This window comes from Myxocyprinus asiaticus, chromosome 22 (assembly GCF_019703515.2).
Source record: "Myxocyprinus asiaticus isolate MX2 ecotype Aquarium Trade chromosome 22, UBuf_Myxa_2, whole genome shotgun sequence".
NCBI lineage: Eukaryota > Metazoa > Chordata > Actinopteri > Cypriniformes > Catostomidae > Myxocyprinus > Myxocyprinus asiaticus.
The window spans coordinates 30,857,770-30,881,690 of NC_059365.1; the positions used below are offsets into that span (position 1 = coordinate 30,857,770).

Consider the following 23,921-nt stretch of genomic DNA (forward strand, 5'->3'; position numbering starts at 1 on the left):
ACTAGAAAGTATAAATACACATGCATGTAACTGAATGCTCACTATATTAGCTAACAGAGTTAGGGGATGGGCTATTCAAGCATGCCACTTACAGAAAATGAGTATAAAACAGAAAGAAATGATCACATCCTTTCTGTATTTTGTTGTTTTTTCTTGTTTTGAAAGTTTGCCCTTCTTTTGCCACAAAGATAATGAAAAGTGAGTGACACATAAAATGTTGTGTTCAGTATCAACCAAAATATAATTGCACCTCATAAAGCATAATGTTTTGTAATTTAGAATAAGTGTTTGGATGGGATTAGACTGTTATATGATTAAAGTAAAAATACATATTTTCTATTTCTATATTTCTATTTTTCCTATTATTCAAGTCCACCCTCAGGAAATCCACTGGTGATGTAACTGAGTACCATTCTGAATTACATTCATCTCCTTTTTGTGTGCATAACCACTGGACCATTTCATGCAATGTTCTTTTGCCAAAGCCTGATCGATTCTGTTCCAATGGTTTCTCTCTCCATGAGGGCGTGCTTTCATTCAGTTCAATGTCATCTGAGAGTCATTACATCACAATCAGATGGATACTGGGTGATGGAATGCCTAGAAATATTAGACTAGTTTCACTTGGACTGCTCAAGTCCAGAGGAGAACCATCTGCTGTTTTAGAAGGTTGCACTTTTGAACATATTTCTTCAGAAGATAATTCTTTCTTCAAAATTATGGAACTTTAAAGACACACTTTTAAACGAATCTGAAACCAGACAGCTACAAGGATCACAATTAGCACAGCAAAACTTTGATAGTTTTGCAAACAACACGTTACTGACAGACTTCAGATTCGTCAGTAAAAAGAACATGGAAAGGTACTTCATGCCTGTGCGTGGTTCCCCGGAGGATGAGGTCAAAATTCACAAACTTTACCATCCCATAGCTCGTCAGCATCCTCACAACCATTATTACCACCACAACCAATATCACCAGCAAGGATCACACAGGTATGTGCTTGAACTTTTCTTGAGGGTATGTGTTCAAATGTGATTCACAATCTTTACATTCATAATCTTACTAAACCAGTTTAGTTTGATAAAATCTCTTACTAACCTTTTCTGTTTAATGTTATAGCCAATTTTACAACTTTGTTGCCATGACGATATAATGTCAACAAACCCTAAAAACCTAAAATGACTGTAAGAATGACAATTTAAACAACTTCATAGCTCAAATAATACATGAGTTTTAACAGATGATTTAATGTAAGTGCTTTTATAAAATGATTAGCTTCACATTTCTGTGTTTAAACCCTCCAAAGATGAGCCACATTCATTTTCATTGTAACTTCTTCACTGTAACCTCGATTTTTGCTTTTTTGTTTTTAAAGAATAGGAGAGACGATTTGAAATACATTTTTGTGGTAATCAACATTATGTCACAAATGCTGTCGAGTTAATGGAGAAAAATAACCTTGTCTATACAGCATGAATATAATGGCGATATTATCCATGTGTAACACAAGTCATGTATTAATGTATTAATTGAGTAAACTGAGTAGATGTTGTTGGGCAATGTTTAAAACTAAAGGATATTGACTGAACTATAGACTTAATGATTAAAGAAGAGACCACATAGTGACATGAAATTCATGCTTGTATTCCTTATGTAACCCCTCTTACATCAGTCATAGCTCTTCAAGCAGTCATGGGAAACACAGTGATAGTCATGATCTCCATCACCATGACAACAAGCATCATCATCATAGGCATCCCAAAGTGGCTGCAGAGCACCATGGTTTCACTAAAAGATCTTCCTCCAGCCTGTCTTCCTCCTCTTCCCCTTCTTCGTCTCCCTCCTGGACTTCAGTACCCAGCTTGGATGATGAGATGTATCTTATGTACAACAAACCCCAGCATTCCTTATCGTGCTCCAACATCCCAGAGGTCCAGTGGAAAATTCATGACAGAGAATGTGAGGACTTTAATTATGATCACAGACATCAATTACATTTTCAAAATCAGAAGCAGCGCCACAGCCTAGAAGATTCTGGCCAGCTGCTCCCTATTTCTCAGCATGGAAGTAAGACACCAAAACTCTGCCGGGCTCACAGCAAAAGTGAGGAGGGTCTCCAGCAAAGTAAGCCCAGAGACTGTTACTCTGAAAAACATCACCAAATAGACCATGGTGCACTGTACAAGACTGCAAGTCTGAATGTTGAAAACACTCAAAGGGGCAGAAGTGGACCCAAAAAGGCTGCATCATCTCTTCATTTGCCAAGCAAAGGCATTCTGAAAAACAAGGATGAGGGCCAGAAAGGAGGCAACTTCAGAAAGGTTAGGTCTTTGGAAGTGCTCTCCACCAGGGTGAAAGTCATAGAAACATCCAAGCAAAGCTCCATGGAAGCAGCGAGGAACAGCTTTGTGAAAGGGAAGATTCAGTTCTCTGCATTTCTGAATGAGATCACCAAACAGGTTATCAGTCCCTCCACACTTAACTCTCTTGGTGTCACAACACAGACACCACAAAAATCTCCTAATGAAGAACACAAACAGTACGGTGCCAGGCAAAAACAGGACAGTGTCATGCCGCAACCTAAACAGCAGCCCATTAGAGCTGAGAGACCTGATTCAGGAAAGACTGATTCTGATTTCATCTCACACCCACGACTCAAGAAATCCCACCCAGGCAAACACTACACCCAAAACTTTAGCAGTCCTCGTGCCCCACCACCCCGCCACCCTTCTAAAACTGAAAGACAAGGGGCTACTTCAGACAAACAGCACCACAGGCAATATTCTCAGCTGCTCGCTGATGGTACCAGCACCAGCCCAGAGCCTATCCAGAGACACCTCTCTAAACACAAAGGATGCCATCAAAGCAGTCATGGCCCATCCATGCATTTACATACAAAGCAGGAGCACAAGCGTTCCTCTCCTCCTCTCCGAGCCACTGGGTTGGATTCAGAGTCTCCATCAAGAAAGTCATCCACCGAGAAAAGAGACAGACCCAAACACACAGGACACCGGAGGCACTCTGAGCCACACAGAGTGAGTTATTTAAAAGACCAAAATTTATTCATCTAATATCTTAAAAATGTTTTAATAATTTTTTTTTTTACAAATTAATAGTTTTCAGTTGACAAAAAAAAAATAAAATTTACAACATTTTTAAGATATTAGATGTAATTTAGGACCTTTATACAGCTTTATAAAGTGCATGCCATTGAACTGACTGTAAGTTTATGCCTCACAGGCTCGTTTTCATTCCTCAAATTTAAATATGCCACTACTCAGAATAAGGTCCATCATAGATTGTTATTTTTTGTTTCATAGCAACATTCTGCTATTTCAGGGACTAATGCTATATGTTCACGTTCTGTTAGAATTACTGTAATTACAAGTTGACAATTCAGAGATTCTACTAGTTGTTCACATCCTCGGACTGAGAAAGTATTTGTTTCTATGACAATGTTCATAATGGCAAAACAGAAATTTGTGTGTCTTTGTTGTTGATGACTGCAAAATATTTAATCACTAAATTAATTAATTAATTCACTGCAATATTTTCTTTCACTAGAATAAAGAAAGTGCTCCAGATAACACTGGCTATAATAAAATGGCATATGAAATAGAAACGTGCTGAGTTCAGAATGACATACTACCAGAGAACTTCTACAGTGAAATCACAACCTCCACACTATTACCATAGGAGAGAGCGTAGCGGTCAACTAGCGTGTTACGACAGTAAGTCAACGGTTGCAGATACCATACAAATGAATAGGGAGAGCCGTAAACTGACACCTACCTGGCGCAAAATCGTTTGTGACTTCTCGTATAAAATAGCAATTTTATCGTAGTAAACTCCACATATTGTTCACTCCAAAAGGAACTTTAGTGTAAAAAATTTTGAATATTACCAGACATGCGGTAAATTCATTAAGTGATGAGCTATGTTCTCGCAAAAGCAGTTTATTCAGCGTGGGGAACCATCTCCTCCATAGACATCCATTAAAAAAAGGCCTCTTGTACCACCCATAGAATGTCTATGGGACCACTGCGTTATGCTATCCTATACTAACCTTGTATCCCCTACCTTCAGACGAGCTCTGATACTACTCTATATTTACTGTAGCCTATATATATATATATATATATATATATATATATATATATATATATATATATATATATATATATATATATATATATATATATATGGCAGAAATAGTAAGAGTAGTGTGGTAGTTTATCATTCCGAACTCTTTTCCTTTCTTTTTACATGACGTCACAACTGTCAAGTCAGAGCTTTCATAAAATTCAGAGTTGTAATAGGTCTTGTCAAGAAGGTAACCCCTCCCCCCAGTTAACTAAAGTCTCGCGAGAGCCGCATTGAACGTTCACACAATTTTTTGTTTTGTTTGTTTATTTGGAGTCGTTGTAATGACGAGTTCGGCGGATACGTGACCTGTTTTTACAAATCGGTTACAATTACGGTAATTGATGTGAATCTTCTAGTGTAAGGGTCTTCAGCAAGGGGTGCAACAATTATTGTTTGATCTCAAATTATATATATATATGTATATATATATATATATATTATATATATATATATATATATATATATATATATATATACACACATATTTCTCTCTTTTTCTTTTTCTTTTTTTGATTAACAGTTCTTTATTGATTTATAGATTAAACACAAAACACACACACACACACACACACACACACACACAGAAACAACAATTAACCCCCACTATCACACCTCCCCCAATCCCCAACCCCACCCTGACCCCCAACAACATCCCAGTGGTTGTACATGATTATACACACACACACACACACACACACACACACACACACACAAATAATAATAAAAATAAATAAATAAATAATAATAATAATCACACATCCAGCAACATCAGATATCAGCCCCATTTCCCCATAAACAAATTCAATTTCCCCAGTCTTCTAAATGACCCTTCTTCAAAGGCCTCCACCCTCCCCATCTCCAAGCACAACTCCTGAAATGAGGGTGCTCCAGCCGACCTCCAACCCCTTAAAAGAATCTGTTTGGCGATCATGATGCTGGTTAGGACCCAACTCATTATGTGTCTATTTTCAACATCGATGACCGCCCCATCGCCCAAAATACAGAGTCTGGGGCAAAATGAAACCCAAGTGCCCAATACATCCCACACAAAACTCTGAACCTTCAACCAAAACTCCTGGATCTTAATTTTGGAGGGTTTAAAAGCAGAAATGTAAAGCTGTAAATTGGTAATAATTTTACACAGAAAAGGTTAGTAAGCGATTTTATCACACTAACATCATGTTAACACATGTTGTTTATGTCTTGTGACTATTTAATGTTTACGGACTGGCCCAATTCACTTCCATTGTAAATGCCTCACTGGAACAGAGATTTCTGCTTTTTTTTTTTAAAGAAAAGGAGGTATGAGTCAAAATGTATTTTTGTGGTAATCATTATATTATGCCACAAATGCTGTCGATTGAGCTTAACTTGTATTGAACCTGGAATATTCCTTTAATATTACTAAAGCTAAAGTTAAGATGCTAAAATTTAGCTAAATGTTTCATTGTCCCTCCCACATTAAAAAAGTATTGAGTAAAATTAAGTATATGACTGTGCATCATTAGTGATTATTTTAATGGCTTTGCAAAGTAAGCATCATAAAGTAAATATAAATACATGAATTTAGTACTGTATGCATGTTACCTTATAGGTCAGGCTTAAAACCCAACACAAAATGTTATGCAATATGTAACAGGGCTCCTGCTTCATCAATTTGTCCATCAAGGGGTCTTAGACTGCTGTTCAAGGATGACACTTAATAAATTGGCATGATAAATAATGTTTTATTGAAAATCTGTGACCTTAATATTTGTATTTGTTTTAGTTACCGTTATATAAAAGCAATAATGTACAAAAGCGATATTATTATATTGCAGTACATAGTAAATAATGGGGTTGCAGGCATATCATGCCTGTCAATGCACATTAGCCATCACTATATTCACTATATAGCATGGCCTATATCTTATTGTGTAATTATGGCACAGCATAGAAACATCAAAATCGAAATATCATTACCTCTTAAAGCGAAAGCATGAGAGATGCCTTTTACTTTGTCCATATGCGCTATAACCCAATTTAACCAGATGTGTCATCAATGATAATTGTCTTTTCTGGAGCAAATGACCTCAAAGATCAATTTTCTATTCTGTTCTCTCCAACCTCCCTTCTTCTTTTCACTGTTTGACCCCTCTCCCCATTCTGTTGACCATAGGATCCATTCAGTGCTGTGAACAAAGTTCAGTAAGTGGTTTCCTTGTTTTTTCTGCTAGGTTATTTTAGACTATAGATTTTGCTCTTATTCTAGAGCTTTCGCATATTTTACTCTGCGCAGTTTCCTAAACTCTGCTTACAGCCTGAGGCATATTGATTGCTTCTATTTACATCTATCACACAGACATCGGAATGTACATGCACACATGTTGATAATGTTTTTCTTCATTAATGCTATATAATGTAACTTTATTTTACAGTGTCTGTGTTACACATATTACATGTTATTAATTACTATAGTAATAACAATAACAATATGTAAGCACAAGCAGCTCTACAAAAGTATTTCACAGTAAATACATAGTTCATTAGTATTACTCTGTAACTACCTTTTTACATACACATTGTGACCATGTAATAATAATAAGAGTGTCTATGCAGAAATTAAATGTTTTCCTCCTGACACAGATACATACACACAAATATCTGTAATAAATTTCAGGCTGCTGGAGCACTACAACAAAGAGCTGAATGAGAACCTGTTGCAGACTGTGGCATGCATTGAGAACATGGAGACCGAATTGCAGTGTGCCAAGTTGGAGTTGGCCAACTTCAAAGAGAAATACAGAAGGTCAACATCAATGCAGAGTTCTCTGATTTTAACAGATTTGCATGTTGTTTTAATCTTGTTGTGTAAGTCTACATACACTATATTGCCAAAAGTATTCGCTCACCCATCCAAATAATTGAATTCAGGTGTTCCAATCACTTCCATGGCCACAGGTGCATAAAATGAAGCACCTAGGCATGCAGACTGCTTCTACAAACATTTGTGAAAGAATGGGCCACTCTCAGGAGCTCAGTGAATTCCAGTGTGGTACTGTGATAAGATGCCACCTGTGCAACAAGTCCAGTCGTGAAATTTCCTCGCTACTAAATATTCCACAGTCAACTGTCAGTGGTATTATAACAAAGTGGAAGCGATTGGGAATGACAGCAACTCGCCACGTAAAATGACAGAGCGGGGTCAACGGATGCTGAGGCCCATAGTGCGCAGAGGTCGCCAACTTTCTGCAGAGTCAATCGCTACAGACCTCCAAAATTCATGTGGCCTTCAGATTAGCTCAAGAACAGTGCATAGAGAGCTTCATGGAATGGGTTTCCATGGCCAAGCAGCTGCATCCAAGCCATACATCACCAAGTGCAATGCAAAGCGTCGGATGCAGTGGTGTAAAGCACGCCGCCACTGGACTCTAGAGCAGTGGAGACGCGTTCTCTGGAGTGACGAATCACGCTTCTCCATCTGGCAATCTGATGGACGAGTCTGGGTTTGGCGGTTGCCAGGAGAACGGTACTTGTCTGACTGCATTGTGCCAACTGTGAAGTTTGGTGGAGGGGGATTATGGTGTGGGGTTGTTTTTCAGGAGCTGGGCTTGGCCCCTTAGTTCCAGTGAAAGGAACTCTGAATGCTTCAGCATACCAAGAGATTTTGGACAATTCCATGCTCCCAACTTTGTGGGAACAGTTTGGGGATGGCCCCTTCCTATTCCAACATGACTGCGCACCAGTGCACAAAGCAAGGTCCATAAAGACATGGATGAGCGAGTTTGGTGTGGAAGAACTTGACTGGCCTGCACAGAGTCCTGACCTCAACCCGATAGAGCACCTTTGGGATGAATTAGACCGAAGACTGCGAGCCAGGCCTTCTCGTCCAACATCAGTGTCTGACCTCACAAATGCGCTTCTGGAAGAATGGTCAAAAATTCCCATAAACACACTCCTAAACCTTGTGGAAAGCCTTCCCAGAAGAGTTGAAGCTGTTATAGCTGCATAGGGTGGGCCGATGTCATATTAAACCCTATGGATTAAGAATGGGATGTCACTTAAGTTCATATGCGTCTAAAGGCAGATGAGCGAATACTTTTGGCAATATAGTGTATGTGGTATAAACACATGCAAAGACTATGTTGTTTTACAGAAATATAGCTCCATGGCTCTTTGCATACTATTTTATTTATTTATTTATTTATTTTGGATATTCAAACTTCAACTTTGGGGACTTTTAGTTTTGTGAATTTCTAAATAGTAACATTTTGCAGTGTCTGTACATGCATCATCATGGAGATTTGTCATTTTTTGTTATTTTGACAGAAATGTGTGTTTTAATGTGATCTTTGCATAATATAACCAAAAGAGAAAAAGGTGAAATGTGTTAGTTAAAAACCCAGCTGGGACATGAAATTGCCTGAAGTTGAAGAAACACCCTATAATGGAAAACACACAATCATAGTGTAATACAAACCTCTTTTATTCTCTGTCTAATGTGTTTTTGCAGGCTTCAGGAGAGCTATTCTGTTTCTCAGCAAGCAAATAGTGTTCTGGAGCAGAAACTCAAATCTATGGTAAAGTTAACACATAAATTGCAGGAAAAATATGAAAGAGTATGAAACAATGGTTGTTGCAGATTATGCACAAAAAGAGTGCCTATAAATGAGTTCTGTGTGATAAATGTGTCTTTTCTTATGCATAAAGTACCCACCAGTAAAAGTATGTTTAGGGCTGTTTTATCTATTTTGACAGGTAGACAGCTTGGACTCAGAAAGGAAGTTCATCATGCAGAGAGTTGTGGATCTGACTAAACAGCTGGAGACTGCACAGAAGACCATCAACTCTCTAGAAAACATCAATGTAAGTGTATCATGTAGACAGATTTATTTATTTATGGGTTCAAAGATACAGATGGAATTTTTATGGGTTTGACTGAACAAAAGTAAAATGCTAACAGCTGACATCTTTATTCCCATAGGTTCCCTCTTTGATTAGAGAGTTGTTGAAAAAGAATGTAGACACTCAGGAAGCAATGGAACACTTGTATCCCCAAACATCCCCAGTCCAATCTGACAGTGGCCAATCAAGTGCTCAAGACAACCCATCATCTGTTGGAAGGGGGGAAGAAAGAGTCTTTGAATGGTCACAGACTGGACAGAAATGCTCTGATGCCAGCCAACAGCCTGCTACAGCATTTTTGCCATGGAAACATAATCATGATTTGTGCTCAGGGCCAGAGCTGCTTGGGGTTAAAGGAAGTGACTCACAACGTCCTTTCTCTCTTACTCCAAATGATGCACCAATCTACAAAACGATGGCAGATGCAAAGGGTCCAAGGCATGAAGTGCATCAATTAGGCATCAATACAGATATTCGCACTGTTGCCATGCCAACCTACAGTTGTGTTGATATTCCTCCAAATCCATATAACCTAGATGACATGGGGCTCAATATACAGACAGGTGATGGGACAAGAAGAGAGGGTATTGTCACTGTGGGGAAAGACCCCAATGTTGCCACCTATTTTACAACGCAGAGGATGCTGGATCATTTGTTGAGCCATATTCCTCCACCCCCAACATACGATGGAGAGGGGAAACAGACAGGAACTGGGGTCAGGGAACTAGCGGAAGGACATTAATGACATTAAATTTGAGGTCTTTTCCAGTTAACTGTAAAAGAACCGGTTTAAAGTTAGCATTAGGGTTAGGCTTGGTTGAATCTATATAAATGTGTGTACACCATTTGATTTTGTACCATACCTTATTTTCCTGGTGTCCTGATTTAATTTGTACCAGAGAATATTTAGCAGAGATGGGCCACTTCTATTAAAATGAATGGGAGAAACTGGAACGCCCAACAGTCAGCGGATGTAGAAAGGAAGTCTCGCCTTAAAGGTAAAAGAGCCAGTCACCTTTTAGATGCAGATATCGCCTGTCAATCAACTCAAGAATGTGCATTTGCATTAGCTAGACAAGCCAAGAAAATGTAATTTTTTTTGCGTAATCTGAGGTAAAGAAGCACAATTTATGATACCAGTGTTGTCCGAATTTACTGCTGATTTGAAATATGTTCTTTGATCGTAATCTTGACCAACCATTTTGAAGATTTATGTCTTTCCCCATTCAAGGAGATAGGAGCTGCACTTTCATGACTGGAAATAGCTTCCCGGAAGCATTTCAAAAATGGCGGCCAGTGGACTGACTTGCTAGAAAGACTTTGTTTGTACCCAGAGGAAATTGTTATTGCTCATAGTTCACACGAGAAATAGACATGTTGCTTTCCGAATGTTCATGTACTCTGAAATCAACCCCATTCTGCCGAATTATTGACAAGTGCCATCTGCCATCAGACATTTTTGCATCAATTAAATTGTCATAACTTTTCCCTCTGTCGCTAATGATCACATGTTGTGCAAGAAACAAGGAAACCAGTAAGTAATCACTATCACATATACAATGGTATACAGCAGTTAAAATTACATTTCAACTCTACTGACGGTTAGGTTTAGGGTTGGGCTTGGGTTAGTTAATTTACGTTTTGAAGGAGGAGGAATAACGGCGAATTTGAGGTTGTGTTCAAGACATTTCACGCCTGAATTGCTGAGGTGATCACTACTGAATACAACATGCCTCAGATGCCTCTGGAGTTTATTTAGATTTTTTATAGCAGATATCTTGGGATGTACAGCATGAGTAAGTGTTTTTTTCCTTTTAAATTTAGTGTATTGTGATTCAAAATCTGAAAATATTGTGATCTTTTCGTGCATCTTTTCTTAATGGCTACAGCCTCATCTAAAGCAAAGACCATGATGTGCTTGTGCACTTATGTTTTCAGTTTGATGTGTTGAGATCAGTGTTTAACTTCCCTGGTAACTGGCTCTGGCTCGAGCAGCATGGTGAAAGAGGTGTGTGTTTGTGTCAACTGCAAACTCACTTTGAGATCTGCCTCCATTCCTGTATACAACGCCCACATTTCAGAATCCAATCAACAAACGATGGATAAAATCAAGTCCCCACCCTACATTTTTATTTTGTTCAATAAGCCATTTTACACAGAAATACATCACAATACGAAAGTAAAGTCAGTTGAAACTTCCATTTCAGCAGCAGATCATTCTACTACTACTACTACTACTGACACCGAATTTATAGTACATTCAGTCTGCAGAGTGTGCTCTTTCAAAGTACAGGACGGCTCAGTGTTGTCTTAAATGTTTCTCCTAAAATTTTTTTGAAATAAAAAGAGACACAAATGAAAAAATTGTTGACATAGAGTGAGAATATAGAGCTATAAAACTAATGTGGCTAGCATAGCTCTGATAGTGATGAGAAATTAGTTCATATTGAAAACTCTGACTTTAAATTGTCAGCTCTGGGCACAGTTTGTGACATTGCTAGGATCTTTTTTCAGGAGAAAAATCTGAGAAGCAGGAGACTTAAAGGTGCATTTAATAGTATGTTGCAGTGGCTTACATTGGCTTACACTGACACCTAGTAGCTTGGATGCTGCATTATTCAAACACAGTAGTTTTCAGATGCCATTGTAGAAATTCACTATGCACAGAAAACCATGATTAATTTAATCTATGAATGAATGTGTCAAATAACAGGACAGTTACTGAGAATGAGCGAGTAGTATTCGTCTGGTCATGTGATTCTAAAATGGCAGCCCCCATGAGGCGCCCCTGCTCCATGTAGAATAAAACAGCTTTTATAAGGTTACTGATATGACTAAAGTCTTCATCTCACATAAATGGTCATGATTTTATAAATATGTTTCAAAATTAATTTGAATTTCTTTAGGAGTAAAATGTTTTATATGAGGATAACATTTCTGAGTGCACCTTTAAGCAAAAGTCTCCATTTGATCTCCATTTAAACTCATTGCTTCCTACGAGCTGAAATATTATTATTATTTTTTAGTAGTTTAATGCATATGGGATATGTATCCTCTATATTTGTGTGACTGAAAGGTATATTGTTATACCTGTTTGCACTTTCCCCCCCAAAGTATCATATTAAATCTTAACTCACATTTTTCTAATGGTATTGGCGTTAACACGGTTTACTGTTTATAATCTTCTGAGTTAAAGTGATACATTTGATCTCTTACTTTTTTTATGTTTGACAGCCTTATTTGTGCTTATAAAAATAAAAATAAAACTTATGTAAATTCATAATGACAATTAATTATTGTAAATTTTTACTCATATTCACTCCATTCTGGTTCCATTTGTTGTATTCACTAACATGTAGTTGATCTAGATGCATAACTAGTAGAATGTCATTTTCAAATAAGAAGACTTGGTCTTTTTATGGTAGAGAACAGTGATGCACCATGCAGTTTGACTGTAGAATATTCTCTCTCTCATTTACATAAAATAAAATACATTTTATTTTCCTTATGTCCTGCTTCAATGGCAATAAGTTAATAAAGTATTTTTGTTCCACAATAATAATTATCTTTTTCACTGAACATCCAGGCCTTCAGGGTGAAAATGGGAGTCATTCTGTCTAATCTACTCTTTTCTGTTAATCTTAGTCTATGTTTCTCTATTTTACCTGTTACCACAGTCCATTACAGAGCACACCTTGAGTAAAACCCTCCTTCTTGCACTCTGTCAAGCATCTCCAAGGGCAGGTTTGCTTAGAGGACATTGGCCTGAATTCTCATTGGTGGAGTTGGTCTAATAGGATCAGACAAAAGTACAGGAGATTATGAAACTCAAGACATAATACTCTATATCATATTTCTAAGCCCTAGCCAAAATGGCTACCAAACTGTAGGAGGCACACTGAAGGTTCAGGGTCCAAAAGAAAGGGCACGCAAAATATTTTGAAGGTAAAGACATTTTTTACTTCTACTCAATGTAAAACTGGATGATCTTGAAAACTACCTAATTTTTACGTTTAAATCAAGCTTCAAGGCACTATGTTTTTGTTTCACGTCCATGCATTAGCATTATTTGGAATCTTTTTTTTTTTCACAAGCTCATTCCTTATTTAAGACATAATGGAGATTAATGGGAATTTACCTATTAATTATTAATTATTTGCTGAACTGGATACTGGTGCGCATAAAACTTTCTGAACTGTCTATCAAACCTCACTTTTCAATCTAAAATTTACAATGGCCATTTTAAAATACCTTTTTAAGCAGCATGGTGTTGATGAAACTGAAGTTCCCCTTCCAAAAGAGGGTGCGTCTGGCCCAGAGTGTCTGGCTGCTTTCTTGGGTAGCTATGTTCTCTGGAGCCATCACCTTTGCAATGGGAGTCTTCCTCAAAACCGAGCTACATCGCAGATCAGAGGTAACAAAACTTCAATTTTAGAAACGTAAAAATTAAGTAGAAATGTTTCATCTAAGCAGAAATAGAACCAATGTATCAAAAACTACCTGCTTTGGTAATACAGTAGACAAGTACACAATATGAATTGCCAGCTATAGTGTGCCTGCCATTACAGTCAGTTAGGATCTTAAAAGTTTGTGAAAGTATAATCAAAAATGTGAACACATACAAATCAAACACAGTTGACTCTGAACTGTTTGCACATTGTTAATACCTTACTGCAGTCATGCAAAGGAGTCTTTCAGTGCCTTGTGTTGCCACTGTGAAATTATTCAGTGTGTCTCATTTTCTAATATAGATTCTTTATGATAATTTCCAAAACCAAAACTATCTGCAGGACAGTGAAAATGGCATTCATTATTTTGAAGGCATCATTGTTATTTAAATGTACTCACTTATAATGGTTACTAATCCAAGTTTAGTAAACTGTATTATATATCGTTTAGTTATCAGAATCAGGGCACAATATATATTAAACTGTAATTTACCCTTTACGCTGTCAACACAAGCCTAACAGGACTAAGCTTTGTCTTGTCAAGAGGAATAATCTCGCATAATCCTGTGGATTGGCACTCAGATAAGGTCCTCTATATGAACACCAATAACTAAGCTAGTATCTATAATGGAGTCAGTAAAAATCATGAATAAAAAACCTCACACAGTAAAAACAAGCATAGAGGGAAGAAACTGAGAAAATATATACATACAGTTTTCTCTTTTCATATATATATATATATATATATATATATATATATATATATATATATATATATATACATATATAACATAACTGCTAAAGATTGTAAAAGAGGACATTTACTGAGTAACAAATTCTCACCCATTTTACACTCTACAGGTGATGGACAGTATGGACATCCACATTGTACCAAATCTGCTGATGGCAGTGGGACTAGCATCAGTGGGCATCAACATCTGTGCTGGTAAAGTCTGCCAGGACTCACTGGACCCCTCGCGCTTCCCACGCTGGAAGACCTTTCTTCCTCCATTCTTCTGCATCTCCATATTCTTCACCTCCCTGCTAATAGTCGCCATGATTCTGAGTTACGCCCTGCAGCCCAGCCTGGAGGAGTCTCTGAAAATCGGGCTGAAGAACGGCATCCGTTTCTACAAGGTTTGGGAGAAGCACAGATAGAATTTTAGGAAGGGCTTATTTAACAGCCATCAGGTGTCAGTTATAGATAGTTATAAATAAATTGCAGTGTTTGATGGTCATTTTGGTTTCATGACCATCTTAATACAATCAAAATACAAATGCTCATTCTGTAAAGACATCTCTCTTTCTGTTATTGCCATCATCTTGTTACATATGCATAATAAGCATCATTTACTTTATGAGACACGTGAAAAATGTTTCAGCATGTAAAAATCTGACATTTCAAAGTACTACAGTGTGAAAGAAATTGTATTTTACACTGTAAAAAGTGGTTGCATGCAGTTGCTACTTTAAAGTGATATTTCAATTTGATCTGGTCCTTAAAAATCACGTTCATTATTGTAACCTAATGTAGTCAGGTTGATTAAGTCATATTAAATCATCAAATCATTTTTGATTTGTAAAAATGAAACAGTTCATTTAGATGTTACCACATGCTAGACAACATAATGCCCAAAATAATGTTTATAATTACAGCAAAAAAATAAATAAAAAGGGTTTGGGGGATTTGAATTTGAACTTCAATTTTAAGTCATTTGATATCACTGTCTAATCTCTTATTGAATCCTCAATTGTTACCTCAAGGATCTACTTCTACTTGATATGACCTAATTTGTCAGGTTAATTTAGTCTGATTAATTAGCATTTTTGACTTGAATAAAACCAGTTAATTTAGACATTACTGGATGAAGCACATTTTTAGATTACCTGAACAAAAACACTTTTTACAGTGCACTAGTTACTGTATCTGATGTTACTGTAAACATTGTATCTCTACAGGACACAGACACACCAGGCCGTTGCTTCCAGAAGGAGACTATTGACCGTTTACAGATTGAGTTCCACTGCTGTGGCAATACCAACTACAGGGACTGGTTTGAGGTGCAGTGGATCAGCAGCCGTTACCTGGACTTTACATCCAAAGAAGTGAAAGAGTGAGTAAAAACAAAAAACAAAACAAAACAAAGATCTGTACTATATGCTTTAGGTGACATATCAAAGATATACTGTAAGTGGTTTTTCAAAATACTGTTTTTAATAACCACTGATTGAATAAATGAATGGTTAGTAAAGTCTGCTAAATTAATAAATTTACATTTAAATGTAAATGAATGAACAAGTTATTCAAATAACAAAAGGACAACTATCCAAAGCCTTTGCTTTCAAGGTTAATAAGAACTCACAATGTCATGTTACAAAATAGGAAGTCAAAGGTCACATGCCAACATCAGATGAACAGAAAGGTCAACCCCAAATACTGGTGAATTGATCGGAAAGTAATCGCAAGACAAAAAAAAAAAAAAAGAGTAAAACACAGAAATCAATCAATGGTGCAACAAAACTATGGCATTTTATGGACATAATTCCATAGTATATAATCTTAATCCTAAATATATACATTTAGGCTATGGCTTTTTCTGTCTATTCCACTTTTCCGATACAGTCGTGTGAGGAGCAACGTGGACGGCCGTTATCTGGTAGACGGCGTTCCATTCAGCTGCTGTAACCCAGCCTCCCCCCGGCCCTGCATCCAGTACAGTCTCTTGGACAATGCTGCCCATTACAACTACGAATATCAGACTGAGGAGCTGAACCTCTATAACCGAGGCTGCCGCCAGGCTCTGGTCAGCTACTACATGGGTTTAATGAACACCATTGGCCCTGGTGTTCTGTCTGTTTTCTTTCTCCAGGTAGGTGTCAATGTTAAACCATCCATGAATGACTGAATGAATGACCATTACAGGGTTCTTGTTACTGTCCAATTAGATTCTATATCTATATTGTCATCTATATGGTCATTACAGTCATTACAGACTTATATTCTATAATATATTATATATTGTCATCTCTACATAGTCATTAAAGACTTAGATTCCAGATTAGATATAGTCATTACAGACTTTGATTTTATACTAGATTTTATATCGTCATTATTGTCACTACAGACAGATTCTATATTGTCATCTATATTGTTATTACAGTTATTACAGTCTTAGATTTCATACTAGATTCTATATAGTCTTCTATATGGTTATTACAGTGGGCCCACTTTATATTAGGCGGCCTTAACTACTATGTACCTAACCATTTGATACAATGTACTTATTATATACATACATGTTGTTGCATTGTAATTACATTTAAAGTACTTGCATTTAATTACATTTGTAGTTACACTGTTAACTTTACCTGTACCTCAACCTCAGTAACAGCAAATGTGGGTATTTACACTGTAAATACATAGTCTTGTATGTTTTAAATGTTAATAAATAGTAGTTATAGCCACCTAATATAAAGTGGGACCATTACAGTCTTTACAGACTTAGATTCTATTTTAGATTCTATATTGTCATCTTTATGGTTATTACAGACTTAGATTCTATTTTAGATTCTACATTGTCATCTATATTGTTATTACAGTCACTGACTTAGATTCATATTAAATTCTACGTTGTTATCTATATGGTCATTACTGGCCTATTTTGCCCAGATCACTGATGTTTATTGTCCAGTTAGATTCTATATTTATTATTTATTAAAGAGATAGTTCACATTTACTCTTTTTCACGTTGTTCCAAACCCATATGACTTTCTTTTGAAACTAACATTCTGAATGTTAGGCAGAATATAGTTTCAGTCACTATTCACTTTCATTGTAAAGAAAAAAGACGCAATAAAAGTGAATGGTGACTTAGCTTGACTTATACTTAAGATTCAGGGGCTGTATTACAGAAAACTCCTAACTCTGTGTAACTGTGGCAATTAAAGAATGCTAACTTGGACATTTCAGATATTAACTTCTATAAAGTTTCTGTAATATAGCTGTAATATGTGATTCTGTAACATCACATAATCAACTATGTGATTGTATGAGTCAGTTGCATCAGATGCCATGCATAGCTGTGATGAAAAAGATCAAAGGACCAACATTAGAGGAATGTTTTGTGTGGACCCCCAATAAGCACATAATTTTAAGCTCTGACCTTGAATAACACATTGTATTATCTAATGTGCTCAACACATTGAACCATTCACACGCTCAACACTCAGTAAATATTGATACACTTCCAGAACTGCTGGCAGTGCGGTGGTGAACAGGGGTGTCAATATTCATTAACATTATTCAAAATAACTCGCACCCAAAACCACATCACGCTCTGAGCTTTTATAACAGCTTTTGTAACACTACTGTATGACTAATCTGTTCTCATATGCTGCTGTGACAGTCAACAAATAAGATCGACTCTAGTTCTTCTGCCACCACCAGGGAACAAAAATGGATTTGCATTTGATACATAGTATGATATCAACAGAGTATTATCAGTATATCTCACTTACAGTAGCCTACTATTAGCTGTTGATACACACAGTCAAACTTTAAAGGTGGTGTGTGTAATTTAGGAGAGAAGAAATAAATATTTCATTTCATAAGTGAAAGACCTTTTACTCTGTGGTGCGATCAAAACTTTGCTCTGGTTGTTTGAGCATCCTGACCAGCCCGCCATAGCAACACTGGCTCAACAATGATGTGTGTTTTGGGCGGGACTAACTGCTTGTTGACCAGTGGAAGACGGTGGGAGTGTAGTTTAAAAAAAGTCATTTTATTTGCAATTTCGTTAGGTGATGCTAGTGGCGCAGAAACAGTTAAATTCACCTTTAAGAAGAAGAGCTATTTTGTCAAACATTTTAAGAAAACATTTTAAGTAACACTTCACATTAATGTTCCTTTTGTTAAGGGTTTATAAATGGGTTCATTAATGATTAATAAGTCATTAATAAATGCATTATAAATCATTGATATGCAGTTATAACAACATAAAAAAGGGCGGCTTTAATGTAGTACTTGCCAAATAGTGTGCATTTTAACATACATGTTATAAATGTTTAATACACTTATTCATACTTATTAATGAAAAAATTAAATGCCCTAATTCATGATTTATGTGACATTGCATCAAAAATAGACTATTAAGTGAGATTAAAAGGAGTATCTCAGTCCTAGTTACCTAAATTCCTCTGCAAAAACACTTTTTAGGTCTTCATGCTAATTCACAGAATATATCATAAAATAAAGCCTGATGACCATTAAATTATAAGGAATTTTATGTACAGCACATAGGTTTCTAATGTTGGCAACTCCTTATGAATGCTTCGTTTCCAAATTACATTAAGGTATTCATAGGTAACTAATGTTGAATAAATGTTCCTAAGCATTTATAACATGCGAGGCTAAATGGCTCACTATTTGAAAGGTACTGCATGAAATTACTACTTTTATGCATGTTGTTACAACCGCTTATTGATGATTTATAATGCATTTGTAAATGAATTATTAATGAACACCTTTAAAAAAATGTACATTAATGTAAAGTGTTACATTAAGTTTGAACTCAGACACCTGTATCTCTGTTTGGGCCTTAGATGACCATGCTGGTGAGTCTGCGGTACCTGCACACTGCAATGGAGGGTGTGCTGGGACAGGAGAATGTGGAGATCGAAACTGAGGGTTACATCTTGGAGAAGGGAGTGAAGGAGACTTTGTTGGAGACCAAAAAAAAGTTGATGAAAATAATCCAGTTCGCGCAGGTGGGCGATGCAACGGCTACGACCCCAACCACAGACCCAGAGGCAGGAGCTGCAACTCCGGCCCCAGAAAAGGAAGCCACACCCCCTAGCTAAATTACTTTGTGTAATTGTTTATAATGAGGGTCGTGTCAAGATTGAAACCCTCGCTCTTTGAAAAGTCTTGCAACATTCATACACTGTTTATGTGGAAGCCCATAGCAATACTCACCTTTACTCTAAATTTGGAATCAGCCAATGTGAATCTTACAAGTTTTGCAGAACAAGGTTAACCATCTAGACACGATCTTCCATGGGTGCACATGTGCACATGAGTGCTGAAATTTCTACAGCTGTCCTTGGTTTTTTTTCTTTATCATCCAGAAAGGGCATAAATAATCATAATTATTCTATAAAAATGTTACTTTATTACATGATGTTAAAGAAGGTACTCAGTGTAACCAAGCAGTAACCTCTCAGAATGCTTAAAATTATTTATAAAGTGAAGATGTACAAGGAAGGAGCACAATTTTAATCGATTATACAATGAAATTGTATAATACACCACATGCTGTTTGTAGACGTTTTTTCTGCTTTATGCTTTGCTTAACTAGACAAAAGTAGTGAGCTGAAATTGCAGAATGCATACGACAAATAAAGAGTTTTTAAATGATCTGTGAAGTAACGTGGTCATTTTGGTGAGACATTAACTTATTATGAGGGCCCCTTATTTTGGTTTCTCTTTAGTGCCAAAATGTTTTCTTACTTTACACTTGCATAAACATGTTATGTTATGCTATGTTCCATTCATCATTCATTTCCTCTTTTGTCACTAAAGAAATGAGAGAGAGAGAGAGAGAGAGAGAGAGAGAGAGAGAGAGAGAGAGAGAGAGAGATGAATAGGATTATGCTGAATGATTGAGGCAGGCCATATTGTTGGGTGTCCTGTTCTGAAACCTGAAATCTCTTTATCCCTTTGATAACAGTTAATACTATGACCGCTGCCAAAGCACTCACGCACATGGGGCAACACAAGAAATGCAACTCCAACACAATAATTTATGCATCCAATATTCAGTTATTTCTGGTTAATTTGGCATCTGTGACCAGGAATGTCCTGTTCCATGTTGTTCCCCCGACGACAGCTCTGCTTGTCCAATAGGTTAGGTTCGACTAATATGCCATTATAGTGAACAAATATAGTGGTTGCAAACTGTCGGAGGATATGCCAGTGTACTACACCATTACAATACACCACCAGATGGAGCCAAAATTCTTCCAACTTTTACTGTTACTCTCGTTTCATATGTTGCCCACACACATAGGTTGTGTCCAAAATCCTAGTGATCTGTCTACCTAGACGACAGGGTTTAATGGAAGAACACTATGAAGAAAAGACTAAACTAGATTGGAACCTGACACTCAGCTACAACGACCCTTACAAAAATCGAGTGTTCAAGTCAAATTTGCCACAAACTTGCCGTAAATTGTCCATTGTTGCCAAAGTTTTGCTGCAGGTTCACCACTACAGGCAAAGAGCTGCAAATGCCAGTCAAACATTTGTGGTGAATCATAAGCTCATTTGCATGTGAAAGTAATTAGTGGCAAATTGTGGCAAATTTGTGGCTAGTCTGCCAGAACTCTAAATTTGTGGTAAGGGCACCCAAAAAGACCTTATTCCAGGCAGCGACATCTTTGATTTTTGACAGGAATGACAACGAGGCTGTGGGGGATAGACGTCTCTTCAGTGGGTTTTACATTTATATTATATTTTACATTTATTAATTTGGCAAATGCTTTCATCCAAAGCGACTGGTAGGTCTGGGTGGATTAGATGGTAAGTGAACAATCAGTTCTCGTAGTCAACGTGTTGAATGTAGGAGAACTTGGCAGGAGTAAAGACCTGAGCGACTTTGACAAGGGCCAAAGTGCTATGGCCAGAGGACTGGGTCAGAGCATCTGTGAAACAGCAAAGTTTGTGGGGTGCTCCCGGTCAGCAGTGGTGAGTACCTACCGACAGTGGTCTGAGGAGGGACAAACCACAAACCGGCGACAGGGTGTTAGGCGCCCAAGGCCCATCGATGTGCAAGGGCAACAAGGCTATCCTGTGGCACAAGTCACAGAAAATGTTAATGATGGTTACAGGAGGAATGTGTCACAACACAGTGCATTGCACCCTGCTGCGTATGGGGCTGCGTAGGCACAGACCAGTAAGAGTGCCCATGATGACCCCTGTCCACCGTCAAAAGCGCCTACCATGGACACGTGAGCGTCTGAACTGGACCTTGGAGCAGTGGAAGAAGTTTGCCTAGTCCGATGAATCCCGTTTTCTTTTACATCATGTGGATGGTCATGTACATGTGTGCCGTTTACCTAGGGAAGTGATGGAACCAGGATGCACTGTGGGAACAAGACATGCCGGTGGAGGGAGTGTGATGCTCTAGGCAATGTTCTGCTGGGAAACCCTGGGTCTGGCCATTCATGTGGATGTCAGTTTGACACGTGCCACCTACTTAAACATCGTTGCAGACCAGGTACTCCCCTTCATGGCAACAGTATTCCCTGATGGCAGTGGCCTCTTTCAGCAGGATAATGCACCCTGCCACACTGCACACATTGTTCGGGAATGGTTTGAGGAACATAATGAAGAATTCAAGGTGTTGCCCTGTCCTCCAAATTCCCCTGATCTCAATCCGATTGAGCATATGTGGGATGTGCTGGACCAACAAGTCCAATCCACAGCGGGTCCACCTTGCAACATACAGGACTTGAAGGATCTGCTGCTAATATCTTGGTGTCAGATACCACAGGACACCTTCTGGGATCTTGTAGAGTCCATGCCTGTGATTTTAAGTGATTTTATGCATTGCACTGCTGCCACACGATTGGCTGATTCGATAATCGCATGAATAAGTAGGTGTACAGGAGTTCCTAATAAAGTGCTCAGTGAGTGTATGTGTTACATACATGTAAGCAGCCATTCTTGTAGTATTTTGAAAAATATTGTGATATATCAGATTTATGAATGGATTTAACCTGAAAACTAAGTAAACGTCAAATGTAACTGAAATATAAATTAACATTGGACTAAAAAAAAAAAAAAAAAAAAATGCATCTTTATTTGAAAAGTCCACTACATGCAACCGGTCCATCCCGGCTTACAGCTTCGTTTCATTCACGTCAAATGTATTACAATTTTTTTTTACTACTATGTGAATAAGGTCTGCACGCGCTGGATGCCAAAAAATGTAGTCTAGGTAGGCAGCTTAATAGGTTTTAGACGCAGCCCTAATGTTGCGGTGTTGCTGGGTTCTATGTGGAAACACGAGCGTCATGCTGACACGAGGACGCGTGAAGGGGAACAAACTTGCTGCAACGCAACTTTAGATTCCGGGGAGGTTTCGAAGTGTGAATACTGTGACAGAATGAAGGGACAGGCACAGAAAGCAAAGATGTTAACAGTTAAACAGCTGTAGTCTATTGTCCAGAGAAATATTATCATAATGAATGTACTTATAAAAGTATATTATTTAAACGGTAGGTAGTGTTCTAACAAATTAAAGTGATCAGGAAGATGGATGTAAACTTTACGGAAATATTAGAAGAATTTATGGGAAGTGCACTTGTTACATGGGTAGGTGTATCTGATTTAAAGAAAACAAGATTATCAGCTCTTTGTTCATCCTTATTGTTTTTTAAACTTTACAAATCCCCTCAGAAACAGTAGAACTATAAAAGATGTTAAGAAATGCCGTTTGATCATCAATTAATGTTCCTTATTTTTGGATATGATCTTTACCAAATAAACACTGGTCAACATTTATAAAAAAAAAATAAAATAAAATAAAAAAAAATAAATAAAAATCTTAATGATTTATTTAGTTTTTAGTGTCGAAATGAAACTATAAGTCTCCACAGAATAGGCTACTTTGATAACCAGGCCTAATAAAGCATTTACAACAGAGTCGTGCTAGGATCCATCTCAGTTTTTTCTTCTTGATGTTTTTATTTTCTGTAAGGTGCATCTCTTTGAGGGTATTGTCGATGAAGAGAATGGATCATTTACCCAGCAGTACATGGACTCCCAGAATGCAGTAAGACCATACCTGAAGCTTACCAATGGAGTCTACCTCAATGAAGTCATGAGGATCATGTAAGACAGAATAAATATACTTAGATCAATGTTGTTTTGAATAATGGTGGTTGTTCAAAACTAACTAACAATTTATTGAGGACATTTCAACAATGACTCAGCTAACGCCAGTATTTGCTCTTTGTCTGTATGTTAAAAAAAAAAATGTTATCAGTGATCCCAATCCAAAATTAGAGCAGATTTACCACAATGTGGGTGACGACAAGATTCTCAGAGTCCAGAACTTTTCCATCCTCAATCGACACCTGAGATCATACTATCAGGTACTGAATTACACCATCAGTCATGTCAGTATGTGCTGTTAAAATTATTTTTAGATCACATAAACAATGCTGAAAAAATAACTGAAGAATTGCCTGATCATTGTATTTTTTATGCATCTTGAAGCAGTTTTTCTATTACGATAGCATTTTAAGTTATTTCTTGTCTCATGAGTGTTCATGGGATAAGTAATCATGTGATGTTGTCAATGTAAGACAACAAGCACTTTGCTCTCAATAACATAAATTGTTTCTGATAGAAAACATGAGATGATGCCCAAAATA

At 37.3% G+C, this 23,921-nt stretch overlaps 3 protein-coding genes across 5 annotated transcripts in view; all 3 read left to right on the plus strand.

Moving 5' to 3' along the window:
* The first annotated feature begins 855 nt into the window (after nucleotides 1–855).
* On the plus strand, nucleotides 856–12,798 carry si:ch211-276i12.4 (uncharacterized). The gene is made up of 7 exons (XM_051649182.1): nucleotides 856–995; nucleotides 1,676–3,038; nucleotides 6,308–6,336; nucleotides 6,809–6,937; nucleotides 8,642–8,708; nucleotides 8,887–8,994; nucleotides 9,113–12,798. The coding sequence occupies exons 1-7, from the start codon at nucleotides 856–858 to the stop codon at nucleotides 9,773–9,775; spliced, it is 2,499 nt and encodes an 832-aa protein (XP_051505142.1). The 3' UTR covers nucleotides 9,776–12,798.
* Nucleotides 12,799–12,884: 86 nt separating this feature from the next.
* On the plus strand, nucleotides 12,885–19,896 carry rom1b (retinal outer segment membrane protein 1b). Of its 2 annotated transcripts, none has more exons than XM_051649695.1 (6): nucleotides 12,885–12,978; nucleotides 13,297–13,447; nucleotides 14,343–14,618; nucleotides 15,441–15,595; nucleotides 16,105–16,351; nucleotides 19,083–19,896. In XM_051649695.1, exons 2-6 carry the CDS (start codon nucleotides 13,298–13,300, stop codon nucleotides 19,338–19,340), a joined length of 1,086 nt encoding a protein of 361 aa, XP_051505655.1. In that variant the 5' UTR covers nucleotides 12,885–12,978; nucleotide 13,297; the 3' UTR covers nucleotides 19,341–19,896. The 2 variants fall into 2 exon arrangements, with proteins under 2 accessions (XP_051505655.1, XP_051505656.1); XM_051649696.1 differs by having other exon boundaries at nucleotides 12,895–12,978; nucleotides 13,294–13,447.
* Nucleotides 19,897–22,633: 2,737 nt separating this feature from the next.
* Nucleotides 22,634–23,921, plus strand: part of ccdc88b (coiled-coil domain containing 88B) — a 66,362-nt gene continuing 65,074 nt past the window's right edge. Inside the window, exons 1-3 of one of the 2 annotated variants that reach the window (XM_051649286.1) lie at nucleotides 22,634–22,857; nucleotides 23,243–23,376; nucleotides 23,531–23,639. In XM_051649286.1, the coding sequence (XP_051505246.1) occupies nucleotides 22,798–22,857; nucleotides 23,243–23,376; nucleotides 23,531–23,639 (303 nt within the window). In that variant the 5' untranslated portion in view covers nucleotides 22,634–22,797. The remainder of the gene's footprint in view (nucleotides 22,858–23,242; nucleotides 23,377–23,530; nucleotides 23,640–23,921) is intronic. The other variant, XM_051649284.1, reaches the window with a different exon arrangement.